Genomic DNA, 20,444 nt, shown 5'->3' with positions numbered 1-20,444 from the left:
CAGGAGGCCTGCTTGAGCCCAGGAGTTCGAGACCAGCCTGGGCAACATAGTAAGACCTCATCTCTACAAAAAATGAAATTAGCTGGGTGTGGTGGCACATGCCTGTGGTCCCAGATACTTGGGAGACTGAGGTGGGAGGATCGCGTGGGGCCAGTGTTAGGTAACTAGAGCACCCTAATGGCGCTGGTTCCGGGTTCTTCTTCCTCAATGCAAACCCGCCAAAGGAAAAACCAGAGAGAGGTGTTTTTCCCGCCTCGCTCTAAGCCCCACCCCAACCAATCACAAACATCCACGCAGCCCTCCTGGGCATAAAAGAAGCAAATCCCCCACCGCTCTCTCTCTCTCTGCCTCCTGCCCAGCCCAGCCTGCTGCCTCCAATAAAGATCTCTTGGCCGAGCCAGTGTGCCGTGGTCTTAAGTCTGAGCGTCACTCTTTCATTGGTGCCGTGACTCGGATTGGGACTCTCCGCCTCCGGCGGGACCCCAGTCCCCCTCAGACTCAGACCAGGCCCCGGCCGGCCTTCGCCCAATTTCCCGTCCGCCGAACAGTGCATCCACCACCGGCTCCTGTTTGGTAAGTCCCCTTCCGTAGTCTGCCGCCTAGTCCTATACTGTGGCGACAGACTCCTGCTTCCCCTCCTCGACCCGCAGGGAATGGAGTTTTCTCCCTCTCCTCCTTGCCCCTCCAGCCTGAGCCTCCACCCCGAGCCTCCGCCCCACGCCATACTGTTGGCTACATACAAAAATCTTGGTACTAAGTGGCTCACAGTCCCTCGGCCATGCTGTTGGCCCTTCAGTCCCTTCGCCTTGGTGACGACCAACCGAAGGCCCTGAACCTGATTACAGTGTTCGGCTAACTAGGGGACGCCCTCTTAGCCCTCACTGCCTCTCCGTCCATGGGAGGCTCCACATCCCTGCCGGCCGACTCCCCCCTAAAATGTCTTCTAGACAATCTGGCTACCCTAGGCCTTGCCGCCGACCTCAAACCTAAACGCTTCCGACCTACCCCTTAGACAACCAAAATGAATGGCCCCTTATGGGACCCTAGACCCTGAAATTCCCCAGGGCCCTTACAATGACTGTGCGCACGGGAGATTGGGCAGAGATCCCCCATGTTCCTAACTTCTCCTATTAGACGATAAGCCTCACCTCTTTCTGTCCCTGTTAACCCTAACCACAACAAGTGTCATGGCTGGCCTCCACTCCAAAAGCCTTTCCCAACCCTCTCCCCTTCCTACTTCCGATTTTAACCCTGCTGACGAACCGCCGCCATATCACCATCCCCAACCTTGCCCCTCCGCCACCGCGCCGCCGCCAACAACCCCAGCCCTACCCATCGGAGCGCAGGCAGTCCCCGACCACAATCCTGGCTGCAATTATAACTCCCAAGACGGTGTCACAGCCTGAGACCACTTTGCCACCTGTTTAATAACAGGTCTCCGGAAGGCAGCTCAAAAGGCAGTCAATTTTGATAAACTCCACAAAATCATCCAAGAAAAACATGAAAACCCGTCCGCCTTCCTCGCCCGCCTTACACAGGCACTCCAACAATACACCAACATGGACCCTAAAGCCCCCGATAGCAGACAACTTCTCATGTTCCATTTCTTCGCACAAAGCTTCCCAGACATTCGGGCCAAACTAAAAAGGCTAGACAGAGGTCCCTTTACCCCGCAGACCGAGATCCTCGCTACCGCGTTCAAGGTCTACCACAACCGTGACAAGCAGGCAAGGAGGCAAAAGTGCCAAATGTTGGCTCAGGCCTTCAAGGCCCCAACCCACCCTGTCAGACGCCCTGCCTCTATGTCCACTCACCGCCAACCCCCTGGACCCTGCTTTAAGTGTGGGAACAAAGGTCGTTGGGCTCGTGAGTGTCCTAATCCCAGGCCACCCAAAAGACCGTGCCCCAAGTGCCAACAATCTGGCCACTGGGCGACCGACTGCCCCAGCTCCCTCGGGGGAGATGGGCCAGACCCCGTCCTAAAGCTGATCTCGTTAAGTTGGCAGCCTACGACTGACGGGGCCCTAGGACCTCTTCCCGACACACACCATCACCACGCAGGAGCCCAGGGTGCCTCTTGCGCGTCTCATCAGGCACTACCAACTCCTAGCAACTGAAGAAGACGACCAGGACTCACCTACCCATGGCCTCCACCTCCAGGACCTGTAATTTCTTAGATTTCCTCCAGGCCCTCCAAGAAGACACGTGGCTCATAGCAGATCCTTCCCTGCCATACGGATGGCTCGCGTCCATAGATGACCGCTACTTACAAGGGACATCTTTAGACTTCACACCCCGGGAAGTGTTCACCTTCAGCGATGTCTTCCTTGGCCTCCTGCTATTGCCCTGCCGCTACAGTCCTCCAATATCCCTTCCCACGACGCCCCCCGTTCAGCAGGAAGTAGCCAGACGAACAGCGACACCCACCTCCCCACTTCTTAAAAAACAAAAAAGGGAGGAATGTTAGGTAACTAGAGCACCCTAATGGCGCTGGTTCCAGGTTCTTCTTCCTCAATGCAAACCCGCCAAAGGAAAAACCAATCAGAGAGAGGTGTTTTTCCCGCCTTGCTCTAAGCCCCACCCCAATCAATCACAAACATCCACGCAGCCCTCCTGGGCATAAAAGAAGCAAACCCCCCACCGCTCTCTCTCTGCCTCCTGCCCAGCCCAGCCTGCTGTCTCCAATAAAGATCTCTTGGCCGAGCCGGTGTGCCATGGTCTTAAGTCTGAGCGTCACTCTTTCAGCCAGGAGGTCGAGGCTGCAGTGAGCCATAATCATACCGCTGCACTCCAGCCTGGGCGACAGAGCAAAACTCTGCCTCAAAAACAAAGAAAACCCAACTCTGGGGGGTGGAGCCAAGATGGCCGAATAGGAACAGCTCCGGTCTCCAGCTCCCAGCCTGAGCGACACAGAAGACGGGTGATTTCTGCATTTCTGCTTGAGGTATCAGTTTCATCTCACTAGGGAGTGCCAAACAGTGGGTGCAGGACAGTTGGTGAAGCGCACTGTGCGCGAGCCGAAGCAGGGCGAGGCATTGCCTCACTCGGGAAGCGCAAGGGGTCAGGGAGTTCCCTTTCCTAGTCAAAGAAAGGGGTAACAGACGGCACCTGGAATATCGGGTCAGTCCCACCCTAATACTGCGCTTTTCCAACGGGCCTGGAAAACGGCACACTAGGAGATTGTGTCCCGCATCTGGCTCGGAGGGCCTGGAAAACGGCACACTAGGAGATTGTGTCCCGCATCTGGCTCGGAGGGTCCTATGCCCACGGAGTCTTGCTGATTGCTAGCACAGCAGTCTGAGATCAAGCTGCAAGGCGGCAGCGAGGCTGGGGGAGGGGCGCCCGCCATTGCCCAGGCTTGCTTAGGTAAACAAAGCAGCCAGGAAGCTCGAACTGGGTGGAGCCCACCACAGCTCAAGGAGGCCTGCCTGCCTCTGTAGGCTCCACCTCTGGGGGCAGGCCACAGACAAACAAAAAGTCAGCAGGAACCTCCACAGACTTAAATGTCCCTGTCTGACTGACAGCTTTGAAGAGAGTAGTGGTTCTCCCAGCACGCAGCTGGAGATCTGAGAACGGACAGACTGCCTCCTAAAGTGGGTCCCTCACCCCTGAGCAGCCTAACTGGGAGGCACTCTGCCAGTAGGGACAGACTGACACCTCACTCGGCCGGGTACTCCTCTGAGACAAAACTTCCAGAGGAACTATCAGACAACTGAATTTGTGGTCTCACGAAAATCCGCTGTTCTGCAGCCACCGCTGCTGACACCCAGCCAAACAGGGTCTGGAGTGGACCTCTAGTAAACTCCAACAGACCTGCAGCTGAGGGTCCTGTCTGGTAGAAGGAAAACTAACAAACAGAAGGGACATCCACACCAAAAACCCATCTGTACATCACCATCATCAAAGACCAAAAGTAGATAAAACCACAAAGATGGGAAAAAACAGAGCAGAAAAACTGGAAACTCTAAAAAGCAGAGCACCTCTCCTCCTCCAAAGGAATGCAGTTCCTCACCAGCAACGGAACAAAGCTGGATGGAGGATGACTTTGACGAGTTGAGAGAAGAAGGCTTCATATGATCAAACTACTCTGAGCTATGGGAGGAAATTCAAAACAATAGCAAAGAAGTTAAAAACTTTGAAAAAAAATTAGAAGAATGGATAACTAGAATAACCAATGGAGAGAAGGGCTTAAAGGAGCTGATGGAGCTGAAAGCCAAGTTTCGAGAACTACGCGAAGATTGCAGAAGCCTCAGTAGCAGATGCGATCAACTGGAAGAAAGGGTATTGCTGATGGAAGATGAAATGAATGAAATGAAGCGAGAAGGGAAGTTTAGAGAAACAAGAATAAAAAGAAATGAACAAAGCCTCCAAGAAATTTGGGACTATGTGAAAAGACCAAACCTACGTCTGATTGGTGTACCTGAAAATGATGGGGAGAATGGAACCAAGTTGGAATACAATCTGCAAGATATTATCCAGGAGAACTTCCCCAATCTAGCAAGGCAGGCCAACATTCAGATTCAGGAAATACAGAGAACGCCACAAAGATACTCCTTGAGAAGAGCAACTCCAAGACACAAAATTGTCAGATTCACCAAAGTTGAAATGAAGGAAAAAATGTTAAGGGCAGCCAGAGAGAAAGGTCGGGTTACCCACAAAGGGAAGCCCATCAGACTAACAGCTGATCTCTCGGCAGAAACTCTACAAGCCAGAAGAGAGTCGGGGGCCGATATTCAACATTCTTAAAGAAAAGAATTTTCAACCCAGAATTTCCTATCCAGCCAAACTAAGCTTCATAAGTGAAGGAGAAATAAAATACTTTACAGACAAGCAAACGCTGAGTGATTTTGTCACCACCAGGCCTGCCCTACAAGAGCTCCTGAAGGAAGCACTAAACATGGAAAGGAACAACCGGTACCAGCCACTGCAAAAACATGCCAAATTGTAAAGACCATCGAGGCTAGGAAGAAACTGCATCAACTAACGAGCAAAATAACCAACTAACATCATAATGACAGGATCAGATTCACACATAACAATATTAACTTTAAATGTAAATGAGCTAAATGCTCCAATTAAAAGACACAGACTGGCAAACTGGATAAGGAGTCAGGACCCATCAGTGTGCTGTATTCAGGAAACCCATCTCACGTGCAGAGACACACATAGACTCAAAATAAAGGGATGGAGGAAGATCTATCAAGCAAATGGAAAACAAAAAAAGGCAGGGGTTGCAATCCTAGTCTCTGATAAAATAGACTTTAAACCAACAAAGATCAAAAGAGACAAAGAAGGCCATTACATAATGGTAAAGGGATCAATTCAACAAGAAGAGCTAACTATCCTAAATATATATGCACCCAACACAGGAGTACCCAGATTCATAAAGCAAGTCCTGGGTGACCTACAAAGGGACTTAAACTCCCACACAATAATAATGGGAGATTTTAACACCCCACTGTCAACATTAGACAGATCAACGAGACAGAAAGTTAACAAGGATATCCAGGAATTGAACTCAGCTCTACATAAAGTGGACCTAATAGACATCTACAGAACTCTCCACCCCAAATCAACAGAATATACATTTTTTTCAGCACCACACCACACCTATTCCAAAATTGACCACATAGTTGGAAGTAAAGCTCTCCTCAGCAAATGTAAGAGAACAGAAATTATAACAAACTGTCTCTCAGACCACAGTGCAATCAAACTAGAACTCAGGATTAAGAAACTCACTCAAAACCGCTCAACTACATGGAAACTGAACAACCTGCTCCTGAATGATTATTGGGTACATAATGAAATGAAGGCAGAAATAAAGATGTTCTTTGAAACCAAGGAGAACAAAGACAACATACCAGAATCTCTGGGACACGTTCAAAGCAGTGTGTAGAGGGAAATTTATAGCACTAAATGCCCACAAGAGAAAGCAGGAAAGATCCAAAATTGACACCCTAACATCACAATTAAAAGAACTAGAAAAGCAAGAGCAAACACATTCAAAAGCTAGCAGAAGGCTAGAAATAACTAAAATCAGAGCAGAACTGAAGGAAATAGAGACACAAAAAACCCTTCAAAAAATTAATGAATCCAGGAGCTGGTTTTTTGAAAAGATCAACAAAATTGATAGACCGCTAGCAAGACTAATAAAGAAGAAAAGAGAGAAGAATCAAATAGATGCAATAAAAAATGAAAAAGGGGATATCACCACCGATCCCACAGAAATACAATCTACCATCAGAGAATACTACAAACACCTCTATGCAAATAAACTAGAAAATCTAGAAGAAATGGATAAATTCCTCGACAAATACACCCTCCCAAGACTAAATCAGGAAGAAGTTGAATCTCTGAATAGACCAATAACAGGTTCTGAAATTGTGGCAATAATCAATAGCTTACCAACCAAAAAGAGTCCAGGACCTGATGGATTCACAGCCGAATTCTACTAGAGGTACAAGGAGGAACTGGTACCATTCCTTCTGAAACTATTCCAATCGATAGAAAAAGAGGGAATCCTCCCTAACACATTTGATGAAGCCAGCATCGTCCTGATACCAAAGCCTGAGAGAGACATAACCAAAAAAGAGAATTTCAGACCAATATCCTTGATGAACATTGATGCAAAAATCCTCAATAAAATACTGGCAAACCGAATCCAGCAGCACATCAAAAAGCTTATCCACCATGATCAAGTGGGCTTCATCCCTGGGATGCAAGGCTGGTTCAACATACGCAAATCAATAAATGTAATCCAGCATATAAACAGAACCAAAGACAAAAACCACATGATTATCTCAATAGATGCAGAAAAGGCCTTTGACAAAATTCAACAACCCTTCATGCTAAAAACTCTCAATAAATTAGGTATTGATGGGACGTATCTCAAAATAATAAGAGCTATCTACGACAAACCCACAGCCAATATCATACTGAATGGGCAAAAACTGGAAGCATTCCCTCTGAAAACTGGCACAAGACAGGGATGCCCTCTCTCACCACTCCTATTCAACATAGTGCTGGAAGTTCTGGCCAGAGCAATCAGGCAGGAGAAGGAAATAAAGGGTATTCCATTAGGAAAAGAGGAAGTCAAAGTGTCCCTGTTTGCAGATGACATGATTGTATATCTAGAAAACCCCATTGTCTCAGCCCAAAATCTCCTTAAGCTGATTAGCAACTTCAGCAAAGTCTCAGGATACAAAATCAATGTACAAAAATCACAAGCATTCTTGTACACCAATCACAGACAAACAGAGAGCCAAATCATGAGTGAACTCCCATTCACAATAGCTTCAAAGAGAATAAAATACCTAGGAATCCAACTTACAAGGGATGTGAAGGACCTCTTCAAGGAGAACTACAAACCACTGCTCAATGAAATAAAAGAGGATACAAACAAATGGAAGAACATTCCATGCTCATGGGTTGGAAGAATCAATATTGTGAAAATGGCCATACTGCCCAAGGTAATTTATAGATTCAATGCCATCCCCATCAAGCTACCAATGACTTTCTTCACAGAATTGGAAAAAACTACTTTAAAGTTCATATGGAACCAAAAAAGAGCCCACATCGCCAAGTCAATCCTAAGCCAAAAGAACAAAGCTGGAGGCATCACGCTACCTGACTTCAAACTATACTACAAGGCTATAGTAACCAAAACAGCATGGTACTGGTACCACAACAGAGACATAGATCAATGGAACAGAGCCATCAGAAATGATGCTGCATATCCACAACTATCTGATCTTTGACAAACCTGACAAAAACAAGAAATGGGGAAAGGATTCCCTATTTAATAAATGGTGCTGGGAAAACTGGCTAGCCATATGTAGAAAGCTGAAACTGGATCCCTTCCTTACCCCTTATACAAAAATTAATTCAAGATGGATTAAAGACTTACATGTTAGACCTAAAACCATTATAATCCTACAAGAAAACCTAGGCAATACCATTCAGGACATAGGCATGGGCAAGGACTTCATGTCTGAAACACCAAAAGCAATGGCAACAGAAGCCAAAATTGACAAATGGGATCTAATTAAACTAAAGAGCTTCTGCACAGCAAAAGAAACTACCATCAGAGTGAACAGGCAACCTACAGAATGGGAGAAAATTTTTGCAACCTACTCATCTGACAAAGGGCTAATATCCAGAATCTACAATGAACTCAAACAAATTTACAAGAAAAAAACAAACAACCCCATCAAAAAGTGGGCAAAGGACATGAACAGACACTTCTCAAAAGAAGACATTTATGCAGCCAAAAAACACATGAAGAAATGCTCATCATCACTGGCCATCAGAGAAATGCAAATCAAAACCACAGTGAGATACCATCTCACACCAGTTAGAATGGCCATCATTAAAAAATCAGGAAACAACAGGTGCTGGAGAGGATGTGGAGAAATAGGAACACTTTTACACTGTTGGTGGGACTGTAAACTAGTTCAACCATTGTGGAAGTCAGTGTGGCGATTCCTCAGGGATCTAGAACTAGAAATACCATTTGACCCAGCCATCCCATTACTGGGTATATACCCAAAGGACTATAAATCGTGCTGTTATAAAGACACATGCACACGTATGTTTATTGCGGCACTATTCACAATAGCAAAGAGTTGGAACCAACCCAAATGTCCAACAACGATAGACTGGATTAAGAAAATGTGGCACATATACACCATGGAATACTATGCAGCCATAAAAAATGATGAGTTCATGTCCTTTGTAGGGACATGGATGAAACTGGAAACCATCATTCTCAGTAAACTATCGCAAGGACAAAAAACCAAACACCGCATGTTCTCACTCATAGGTGGGAATTGAACAATGAGAACTCATGGACACAGGAAGGGGAACATCACACTCCGGGGACTGTTGTGGGGTTGGGGGAGGGGGGAGGGACAGCATTAGGAGATATACCTAATGCTAAATGACGAGTTAATGAGTGCAGGAAATCAACATGGCACATGGATACATATGTAACAAACCTGCACATTGTGCACATGTACCCTAAAACCTAAAGTATAATAATAAAAAAAAAAAAAACCCAACTCCTTGAGCAGGTCTCTCAGCATGTGGAGGAACCCTCCCATTTACCTCAAGAGTACCACACTACAGCTTTGCACTGGGCCCAGTCTTGGAAAGACGTGGCTTAGCAGTTGTGCCAGAAAGTAACTCCTCAAGAACCCATGGCTTCCAGGTGGAACCCCCTGCACTCACCTCAAGTCCTTCCAGCCTCAAGGTTAAACAGAGGTGGGAGAACGCTTGGGGTTAAATTCATTTTCACTTAGCCAAGGAGGAACTATCTTCTTGGGAAGGTGTTTTGGATTCTCCTCTGATTACTTAATAGTTGAGGTCCTGACACATTATGTAATAAATATGTGAAAGAACGCACAGCAAACCAGAGCTGTGTAGGTGCAGCTCAGGCTACAAGGGCTGCCCCAGGTCCTCTGGAGCAGCCCGGGCAAATGTGCCCTTGTGTTGTGGGCAAACCTGGCAAAGCAGTCTGCATCTCTGCCTTCCCTTTTTGTTTGTGTGAGATGCTGATTGTTCTGACAAATTTGGGGTCCAGTGGCTGTGCTACTTACCTCAGCTGGTGAAATCAATTAGGGGGAACCATAGCTTCAGGTGCTGCAGTGGGGCAGGCCTTGAAACCATCAAAAGCATTGCCAGAGCCCTCAGATGGAGCGGCCAGAGCAGCCCAAAATGAATGGCATCGAGTTCACTGGCTCTCCTCCTCCTCCCACAGCTCTGGCACAGGAAGCCCAGTGGGTCAGCAGCAAGGCTGCATGCTTCATCTCCAGGTCCTGTAGGACACCTGGTCCAAAGAACACTCTGGTGTGGGCTCCCCCAGCCCCACTCCTATCAGAGGCAGAGATGAACCTGCTAAGGCAAGCGGTGACGGAGCCTTACAAGTTCTCTTTAAGGGCGGGGTGCGGTGGCTCACACCTGTAATCCCAGCACTTTGGGAGGCTCAGGTGGGTGGATCACCTGAGCCCAGGAGTTTGAAACCAGCCTGGGTAACATGGCAAAATCCTGTCTCTACTAAAAACACAAAAATTAGCCAGACGTGGTGGTGGGCACCTGTAATCCTGGCTACTCTGGAGGCTGAGGCACGAGAATCGCTTGAACCTGGGAGGCAGAGGTTGCAGTGAGCCGAGACTGTGCCACGGCACTCTGCCTGGGTGACAGAGCAAGACTTGGTCTCAAAAAAAAAAAAAAAAAAAAAAAAAAAAGACATTCGTTTTCTGAAGCCTCTGCTTCAAAATGGTCCTAACGAGTTTTTTGATTTTGTAACTACTCAGTCTCCATGTCCCTAAAAATTGGATTGCTAAGAACCTGCCTTTGGTTTCTGGAAACAAAAAGCCAGTCTGCAAAATTTTTACAGAAGATGGGTAAAGCAGCACGCGTCCCTGCAAGGGACACAGCCCTCGGGGTGCCATAAGTGGACAGACGGGTATCATCCTCCCTGACCACTCTATTCTGAAAGAAGCTCCCTTACTACTGCTGGCCCATTTTTAATAGATTTCTTTAAGATGTCCTTTCCTTCCCCTCTCTCCCTTATTTTTCAATAGTCTCTTAAAAACTAACATTTGAAGATGAGTGTAAAACATACCTTCCACAGGACCAGCGTGAGAGCCTTGCACTTCACACAGACAGGACCACAGAGAGCGAGGTGGGGAGCCTGCAGCCAAGCGCCACGTCTTGCTCCACGTTAAACAGCCTCTTGGCCCTCCCGTCTCCAAAGTGGAGCCCTCGTGTTTCTACAGGTGCAAGAATTATTCTTAATGGGCCAGGCACAGTGGCTCACACCTGTAATCCTAGCACGTTGGGGAGGTTGACGCAGGTGGATGGCTTGAGCCCTGAGATTGAGACCAGTCTGGGCAACATGGTGAAACCCTGTCTCTATAAAAAATACAAAAATTAGCTGGGCATGGTGGCAGGTGTCTGTAGTCCCACCTACTTGGGAGACTGAGGTCGGAGGATCACCTGAGCCTGGGAGGTCGAGGTTATGGTGAGCTGTGATCCTGCCACTGCACTCCAGCCTGGGCAACAGAGTGAGATCCTGTCTCAAATTAAAAAAAAAAAATTCTTAATGGATTTAGTAGGGTAAAGTATTGCACTGGAATCAACGCTGCTGGCTGGATCTCTAAACGTATTCTTAAAGGACCAACAGTGGGCCTGTGTTATCCCAGAGTGTGAATTAACCCAGAGTGTGACAATTCTGGTTGGACCCTTCTCATGCCATCAGTCACCGTGGACAATCAGGCCATTCATTCACCCTGGCACAGCAGAACCCTGTGGATCTTCTCTACTCCAGGGTCATCGCTTGGCTTTCCAAAGAAAACTGACTTGTGTACCTGCTCTTCAGCCGTATTAAAAAGTAAAGTAAAACATCCTGATCTGCATATGCTTTCCAGGCCTGGAACTCAATACTTCAAAGTTTAGCGGCCGGTCATCACTTCTTCTGTGTTCACTGTTTAAACAAGCATCCTGGTGGACTGCTGATCTCCAAGACAATGTCATTGTTCCCAGCCCGTTAACTGACCCTTATACAGTAGTGCCATGTGGTCCATCCAGGAAAGGATTCACTGGCACACTGAGGGAATGGCTCTAACTCATGTCTCAAACCAATGCCTTTTAGGATGCCACTGATCAAAGCTTTGGCTCTTTTTCAGTGTGACTCCACCTGCTAATTTCTTGGGAGACAACCTTCCCATAAAACATCCTGTGGAATTTCAAATTAAGACAAGTTGGGACTGAGAAGGGGAAAAAAAAAGATGGAGGAAAACAAACCAAAATGAGAAGCCAGGACAGGGACAGCTTCCTAGAGGCAACAGCAAACTGGTAGCAACAGATGACTTGTCCCTGAAAAGCACATGTAATGAAACTTTTGGGGAAAACACATTGGCTCAACTTTGTGAGTATCGGTTTGGAAAACAATTCACGTTTATCTGTCCAGTTAATTGCTTTTGTTCTTTTGCAGCAACCAAAAGCTAGAGGTGAGGGATGCCAGTTACTCTGACTCCAGCCTGCCCACCCTTGGCCCCCGCACTGTTCTCCTCTCCTTGCCCCTCCTAAGGTGACTTGTCTGCTAATCGCCAGGACAGGCTTGCCATCAGCCTGTCTAGGAAGGCAGCAAAACAAATCCCAGACCATTCAACTTGACTCCTGGAAATACAAACTCCAGCAACTCCAACAAGTCTTAAGATAATAGCATTATATTAAAGTGAAACCATCTTCTTTTAAAAAAGAAAGAAGAACAAAGAAAGGGAGAGGAAAAGAGAAAAAGAGAAAGGTGCAAGTGTTGGTTTGAACAATGAGGTTATGAGTTCTGGGCAGCAGGGCTCTGATGTCGGCCCAATCGGTGCCTTGCATCTGGGCCCTGAGAAGGCAGGCGGGAGAGCCCCGAAGCCTCCAGGCGGCAGGAGAGAGGAGAGAGGATACAGCATTCCACCATTCGGGAGCAGCCAAAGCTCTGACGGAACAGACTAAGGGCGGGGGATGGGAAAAGCAGGTTTGGACGCTTCCACTGGAGCCAGAAGCCGCTTCGCCCCTGGGGTTAGCTGAACACAGTGTTGTGCTGCTGGGTCACCCGGATGAACGTTGCCCTCCTGCTGAGCTCCTTGAGTTTGGCGGCCCCCACGTAGGTGCATGTGGACCTCAGTCCCCCGAGAATATCCAGGATAGTGTTTTCCACATCTCCTTTGTAAGGCACTTCGACAGTCTTACCCTCAGAAGCTCTGGAAGACAAAAGAAGTTTTCTTTTTATCTAGTTTCCCGCCCCACCTTAAGAGCCCAGTTAGAATTACTCCCAGCTCCAGCACTTTCTGCAGCCCCCAAGGCACTCAGAAAACCAGACCCCACCCTCTGACCCCATCCCCACATTTCTACCAAGTGCCAAGATGATCACCAGCATCTCATCACCTCCCACCCAAAGGGCACGGGCTCATTGCTGGCTGCCCTGCATGCTGCGGAGAGGAAAGTCCTGGTGAGTAGCGCTTGAAGGAGTCGGGGACCCATACCACCCTGCTTGGTGCCATTCTCTCCAGCAACGTGCTTCCCTCTGCCCCTAACAGAAACCACCTTTACCTTTCTATTCTACCTCAACACGCACACCAACTTCCTAACAACCAGGAGCTCAAAATGCCCCCAGAATGGCCCTGGCCGATTCCCCCTGGAAACAGCCTGCTGTCCTCCTACATCAACAACAGGAAAAGTCCAGAGCTTCACCTCCTGCCTGCCTGCTCTAAGATCAGAAACCAAGTGTCTTCAAGGGGGATGACCAGGACGAGGAGGACACAAAATGGACAGGTGAGGTCCTACCAGCTTACTTGGAAATCACCAGCAAGGTGATTTCATTGAAGTGGCTCCGTTTTGATAGCCTGCCTGTCTTTCTGCTTTGCTGGGTACACTGGCCACCCCCAGTTCGACTCCCTGTTCTCTTACAGGTCACTACACCTATCACCCTGCACATCTGTGGGCCCAAGCAAGGTGGAATCAGAGGAGAACCAAGACCTGTCTTAGCACCGGAGGCTTCCAGGCTTTGGATAGCATTGTTCACATTTTCAGAGGAGTATTTAGAAATTCAAAAGGTCTGGCCTATGGCATGAACACTAAGCAACATTTCACTGTCCCCACTGAGCCCATGTCCCTCTCTTCACAAAGCCACCAGGTAACACTGCTTGATTGTTACTTGGGTAACACAGGTCATGTCCCCTCACTGCAAAATGGGGATGTGGTCCAGACACATGTATATATTACCAGAATGTGTGTATATTACACATGTGTGTATTACCAGATTTGTGCATTACCAGAAGGAAATCTGAAATCTAGGCAAAACTCTAGCTCTCATCTAAGGGCCATGCAAGTTCTAACAACTACCCAAATTCTGGAACTTTCTGTAGCCGTTCTTTTCAGCTGGAAAAAGAGCATCTTTTTTTTTTTTTTTTGAGATGGAGCTTTGCCTTTGTTGCCCAGACTGGAGTGCAATGGTGCAATCTCAGCTCACTGCAACCTCTGCCTCCTGGGTTCAAGCAATTCTCCTGCCTCAGCCTCCTGAGCAGCTGAGACTACAGGTGCCTGCCACCACTCTCAGCTAATTTTAGTATTTTTAGTAGAGACAGGGTTTCACCATGTTGGCCAGGCTGGTCTCAAACTCCTAGCCTTAAGTGATCCACCTGCCTTGAAGAGCATCTCTTGACCAGACATTCATTACCTAGAATTTCAAAAGGGCTTAACTCTTGGTCGCTGAACAGGCAGGACTACCCTTGAGTAAAATCTAACTACTTAAACCATCAGCCGGTTTAGAGCCCTAAGCTCAGGAAGCCAAAGTCATTGGCCATACCCAGGATGGTTCAGGGCTCAGCACTCCGTGACCCCAGACAGGCGTCTGTACACATGTGCCTGCAATTACTGACATTTCATTTTCGTAAGATATTTCCATGGCCTTCCTGGGGCTTCTTGGAAATTTCTAGATTCTCACTGTTGCTTCTCTGCTAAGTGGTGGTGTCACCTTTTACAAGCTCCTTTTTTGCTGATGCTTAAGTCTGCTCATCTGTAAAATGAAGGTACTTTGCTTCCCGGGGACAGCGTGAGAATGAAATAGTTAATGACTGGCAAAGAACCAGCAATGTGTACATAACTGTGCCATAAGTAATTTGTTAAAGTCAGGAAGCATTCTCATGACAAGATCATGGTCATGAGGCTGAAAACTGAGAGAGAGAGAGAGAGAGAGAGACTCAGAAACAGACAGAGGCAAGACAGGTGCAGCCGCAAGGCTCAGGCTGAAGCCTTTGGATTAAGGTTCTAATTTCCTCAGCAATTTCCTTTCCTGTTAAAGATTTGAATCCACTTCCAGAACTGAGTCTTGCTACCGCGGAATCTTTTTTTTTCTATTATACCTAAACCCTGCTGAAATTACAGGAGACAGTTTTTCTTTCAGCTCTTTGGCTTCTGTTTGTGCCATAGCCTGCTCTGGCCTTCCTGATTCTATAATTTTTTTAAGAACCCAAAACAGATGCAGCCGCGAGGGTGAAAAAGGTACTCCAGGCAAAGCACCTAGCTGCTGCTCACCCATGAAAGCTCCACTTACATTCTGGCTCAGAGGACACATGTGCAGGCCCTCGGATGATGACAACGGTTGCTGGTAAAGCACGAAGCTTCTTGATCATAGGTTCAGCTTAGTGCCTCCTCCTTACCCAACCGTGCAACCTCCTCCTCTATCAGGGACTGCACAGGGGAAAGAGGGCCTCGGGGGCTACCTGGAAGGAGTGCATCCCTGATTTCTGATTGGTGCAGTCCTCATTGATCTTTCCCATCCTGCTTTTCCCATACTATAATATCTTTATTGGGGTTCACCACCAAGAGAAAGAGACTGAGGAGAATGAGAACTGAAGTAAGTCCGCTAGAACCCCACAGAAGAACAGAACTCTGGTAGAATACACCCCAATCCCCCCACCTATCTCAGTGGAGTTCTGAGATTTTGCTGCTAGCTTGGTATGAACCTTATATAATACATCTAAATCCCAGGTCCTCAAAATGACCCTCTGGGTGTGGAATGAGTGGTAGGAAATAAAGGGTGTCAGTCAGGGAGGGCTTAGGTTTCCACTCCAACACGGGATAGAGTCTGAAAACTGGAGGGAGAAGCCTGAAGTTTCCTGGAAAAACGCAACCAGCCAATTCACAGCCAATTTCCCTCTGCGCATGGAGAACCTTTGCTCCTGCCCCCATTTTGTATAGCTTGTCGTCGGCACTAACCCTGATGAGAGTAACAGTAGGCTCTACGGAGCAGGGTGAGGCAGTGAGTATACTGTCATCACGTTCTTTTTTTTTTTTTGGCAGGGTACCACTCTGTTGTCCAGGCTGGAGCACAGTGGCACGATCATAGCTCACTGCAGCCTCCAGCTCCTGGGCTTAAGCCATCTTCCTGCCTCAGTCTCCTGAGCTGCTGGGAGTACAGTCATGTGACACCACACCCAGCTAATTTTTAATTTTTTTGTAGACACAGGGTCTTTCTATGTTGCCTAGGCTCATCTGGAACTCCTGGGCTCAAGCAGTCCTCCAACTTTGGCTTCTGGAAGCACTGGGATTACAAGCATGAGCCACTGTGCCTGGCCCCATCATCGGGTTCTTAAAACACACATGCAGACAGTTAAAGTGGAAGTCAATCAGGAAAAGACCCAGGTATCTTTGGAGACCATGGATTAAAAACACACATCAGGAGCCGGGCGCGGTGGCTCATGCCTATAATCCCAGCACTTTGGAGGCTGAGGTGGGTGGATCACTGGAAGTCAGGAGTTCGAGACCAGCCTGGCCAACATGACAAAACTCCATCTTTACTAAAAATACAAAAATTAGCTGGGCATGATGGCGGGCACCTGTAATCCCAGCTACTCGGGAGGCTGAGGCAGGAGAATCACTTGAACCCAGGAGGCAGAGGTTACAGTGAGCTCAGATCACACCATTGCACTGCAGCCTGGGCGACAGAGCACGACTCCACCACAAAAAAATAAAAATACAAAATACAAAATAAACACACATCAGCAGAAGCAAGCCCCACTTCTACAGTGGATGACACAACTGAATGGCTGAAAATGCTGCTGTGTCGACTCTCAGAGCCTGGAGGCAGGTGAGAAGCGGTATGAGCTATATGCAGCATTCTTCAGGAAACACCTGGCCACCGTGCAGTGGTCTAGACCACACCTGTGGCTTTCTGTGCAAGAGGAGAGCCATTCTTCAACTCAATCCTTTCAGCCTGAACTCTTCTCAAGCCAGAGATCTAAGCTTACAGGGATAGCTCAGCACAGGCTCTACTGGAAGGACAAGACAGTAATTCCACCCACCCCCAGAGGTCTGAAGTATTCCTTTCAGGACTGGCACCCACTCACATATACCCCTGGTCACACTTCCAACCCATCCCCAAACACTGCTGCTCTGTACTTGCTTTGGGGAACCCCAAACACTGCAAATGCTAACTGGATACAAATTAGGGCTCTTTAAAAAGAACCCCTTCCCACGGTACTGTATTATACACAGAGCTGCTATTCAGACCTGCTTCCATCCCATCTCCATAAGAAAAGCAAGGCCAGGCCTCAAGGGTGCGCCCCGGGACCGCCTCCTCACCTGTACTCAGCAACTCCTCCAGCGTGCTTCTTCATGGCGGTGTCAGAGCTCATCCCATAGAAGAGCTTGAGCTTCCGTCCGTTCCTCTCAATCACTTCTCCAGCACACTCCGTATGACCTGAAAACATTCCTCCCAGCATGACAAAATCTGCTCCAGCTCCTAAATGCCAACGGTGGGGATGAAAGGGAGTAGCAGAGAAAACAGCTCAGGGGAAACAGGCTCTCAAAAAATCAAAAAATCGCAGTGCTTGCCCAGTTCACCTCCCTCCCAGCCCAGCTATAGTCAAGAGGAAGGCTGGACCTCTCTCGCCTGTCTCCTCCTGGAAAAAAGGAGAAGGCTTCCATGCAGGGAGACGGGGCCATGGGACACTGGGAGAAACAAATGTAGCCTACTGAAGGCTAGTGTCCCATATACTGGACCATGCTGAATGGCTTTTAATGGCTAACTACGACCACCTTCCTCAGATCCAACTCTTTTAGAATCAGAGAAACATTAAGAACTGGGGAGTAGGGCCGGGCGCGGTGGCTCACGCTTGTAATCCCAGCACTTTGGGAGGCCGAGGCGGGAGGATCACGAGGTCAGGAGCTCGAGACCACGGTGAAACCCCATCTCTACTAAAAATACAAAAAAATTAGCCGGGCGTGGTGGCGGGCGGGCGCCTGTAGTCCCAGCTACTCGGAGAGGCTGAGGCAGGAGAATGGCGTGAACCCGGGAGGCGGAGCTTGCAGTGAGCCGAGATCGCGCCACTGCACTCCAGCCTGGGTAACAGAGCCAGACTCCGTCTCAAAAAAAAAAAAAAAAAAAAAAAAGAATTGGGGAGTATTCCGCCAAGCACGGTGGCTCAGGCCTGTAATCCTAGCACTTTGGGAGGCCCAGGCAGGTGAATCACTTTTGAGATCAGGAGTTCAAGACCAACCTGGCCAACATAAAACCCCATTTCTACTAAAAATACAAAAATTAGCTGGAAATCGCTTGAACCCAGGAGGCGGAGGTCACAGTGAGCCAAGATCATGCCACTGCACTCCAGCCTGGGCAACAGAGGAGACTCCATCTAAAATAAATAAATAAATAAAAAATTGGGCAGTATCTTAGAGAACAAGTTATCTAATTTTGTACTTAATGCTATGACTCCTCTATGATAGCCCCCTCAGGTGTCTGGTCTGTACTTGAAGCTCTCCACTCTGACACTCCCTGTGCTTATACATCAGGAAAGGGCCTCAGAACAGACTGAAGCTCCTACACTAGAGGACAGCTTCAAGGAAGGAAGGCCCTGTGTTGTGGAAGTCGTGTGAAACTCCACCTGCACCACAATGCTGCACATTAGACTTCCAGAGTAAATACTATGCTAGACTAACCCCCGAATGACAGCACATTTCCAGGACAGGCACAGAAGACTGAAGTACTGAAGCTGCCTGTCTTTGTGGACTATGCTGGAACAGGCCCAGGGCTGGTTGTTTATCCTAAGTGCATTGCACATGATAGACACTGAATGATTAGCTGTCAAAGTAAAAACGTGGGAGAAAAAAAGTCATCATTTCCCATTTTGCTCATGGGTCACCGTGCAGTACAATTCTTCACCAACTATTAAATAAGGAACTGCTAGTGTCCAGAATTGGCGAGTTCTTTGTCTCACTGACTTCAGGAATGAAGCCACAGACCCTTGCCCTGAGTATTACAGCTCTTAATGTGGTGTGTCTGGAGTTTTTTCCTTCTGATGTTGAGATGTGTTCAGTTTTTTCCTTCTGGTGGGTTCGTGGTCTTGCTAGCTCAGAAGGGAAGCTACAAACCTTCCCAATCACTGTTACAGCTAACAGAGGAAGTGCGCACCCAAAGAGTAAGCAGCAGCAATATTTATTGCAAAGAGCCAAAAAGCAAAGGTTCCACACGAAAGGAGGAAACCCAAGCGGGTTGCTACTGCTGCCTCGGGCAGCCTGCTTTTATTCTCTTATCTGGCCCCATCCACATCCTGCTGATTGGTAGAGCCAAGTGGTCTGTTTTGACAGGGCGCTGATTGGTGCGTTTGCAATCCCTGAGCTAGACACAAAGGTTCTCCACCTCCCCAACACATTAGCTAGATAGAGAGTGTTGACACAAAGGTTCCCCCAAGTCTCCACCAGAGTAGCTAGATACAGAGTGTCGATTGGTGCATTCACAAACCCTGAGCTAGACACAGGGTGCTGATTGGTGTGTTTACAAACCTTGAGCTAGATACAGAGTGCTGATTGGTGTATTTACAATCCCTGAGCTAGACATAAAGGTTCTCCACGTCCCAACCACACTGGCTTCACCCTGTGGATCCGCTCTGGGGCTGCAGGTGGAGCTGCCTGCCAGTCCCACGCCGTGCGCCCGCACTCCTCGGCCCTTGGGTGGTCGATGGGACTGGGCGCCGGGGAACAGGGGGCGGCGCTCATCGGGGAGGCTCGGGCCGCACAGGAGCTCATGGAGGGGGCGGGGAAGCCCAGGCATGGCGGGCTGCAGCTCCCAAGCCCTGCTCCGCGGGGAGGCAGCTAAGGCCCGGAGAAAAATCCAGCGCAGCGCCAGTGGGCTGGCACTGCTGGGGGACCCAGCGCACCCTCCGCAGCCGCTGGCCCGGGTGCTAAGCCCTTCGTTGCCCGGGGCCGGCAGGGCCGGCCGGCCGCTCCGAGTGCACGGCCCGCCAAGCCCAGCCCACCCGGAACTCCAGCTGGCCCGCAAGTGCGGCGCGCGTCCCCGGTTGCCACTCGCGCCTCTCCCTCCGCACCTCCCTGCAAGCTGAGGGAGCCGGCTCCGGCCTTGGCCAGCCCGGAAAGGGGCTCCCCACAGGGCAGCGGCGGGCTGAAGGGCTCCTCAAGTGCCGCCAAAGTGGGAGCCCCGGCAGAGGAGGCGCCGAGAGCAAGCGAGGGCTGTGAGGACTGCTAGCATGCTTGTCACCTCTCACTACAACCTCCCCTGAGTAAGCCCTACTGAGGGTTTATATTTAGAACAGAGCAAGACAGTAGCAGGGCGCGGATGTATTAAGTAATAGGATGAAAGAGGAGGGGAGCCTGGCAAATCCTAATTAGGAGGAGGAAACATAGGAACTCCTGAAAGTGGCCCTGATGCCTTCGATTTGGTCATTTAAACATTGGCAGAGCACTCTGGGGTTTGCGTTGGCGTTACGGTGCCTTCCGTTCACCATTGACAGGCGAGCTTTTCTAGCACTCAGGGAAGCAAAGCACAACGCAACCTTCCTAAGTGGCAGCAACCTCTGAAGACCCTCCCCTTTCAGGGTTCCTAACACGAATGCTGACTCCCTGGTCCTCCTGCCATGATTTTAAGGAGGCAGAGGATA

General features: G+C 48.7%; 1 protein-coding gene across 2 annotated transcripts in view; it reads right to left on the bottom strand.

The window, feature by feature from the left end:
* Nucleotides 1-12,212: 12,212 nt before the first annotated feature.
* The window catches only part of GMPR (guanosine monophosphate reductase), a 60,377-nt gene continuing 52,145 nt past the window's right edge, over nucleotides 12,213-20,444 (bottom strand). For both annotated transcript variants that reach the window (XM_058432604.1, XM_032140464.2), the window contains exons 8-9: nucleotides 17,134-17,293; nucleotides 12,213-12,752 (exon numbers count right to left, since the gene is read on the bottom strand). In XM_058432604.1, the coding sequence (XP_058288587.1) occupies nucleotides 12,572-12,752; nucleotides 17,134-17,293 (341 nt within the window). In that variant the 3' untranslated portion in view covers nucleotides 12,213-12,571. The remainder of the gene's footprint in view (nucleotides 12,753-17,133; nucleotides 17,294-20,444) is intronic.

Source organism: Hylobates moloch, unplaced genomic scaffold (genome assembly GCF_009828535.3).
Source record: "Hylobates moloch isolate HMO894 unplaced genomic scaffold, HMol_V3 SCAFFOLD_20, whole genome shotgun sequence".
Taxonomy (NCBI): Eukaryota; Metazoa; Chordata; class Mammalia; order Primates; family Hylobatidae; genus Hylobates; species Hylobates moloch.
Note: the sequence above shows the minus strand (reverse complement) of the source record. Positions and strands in the feature narration are given on the sequence as shown.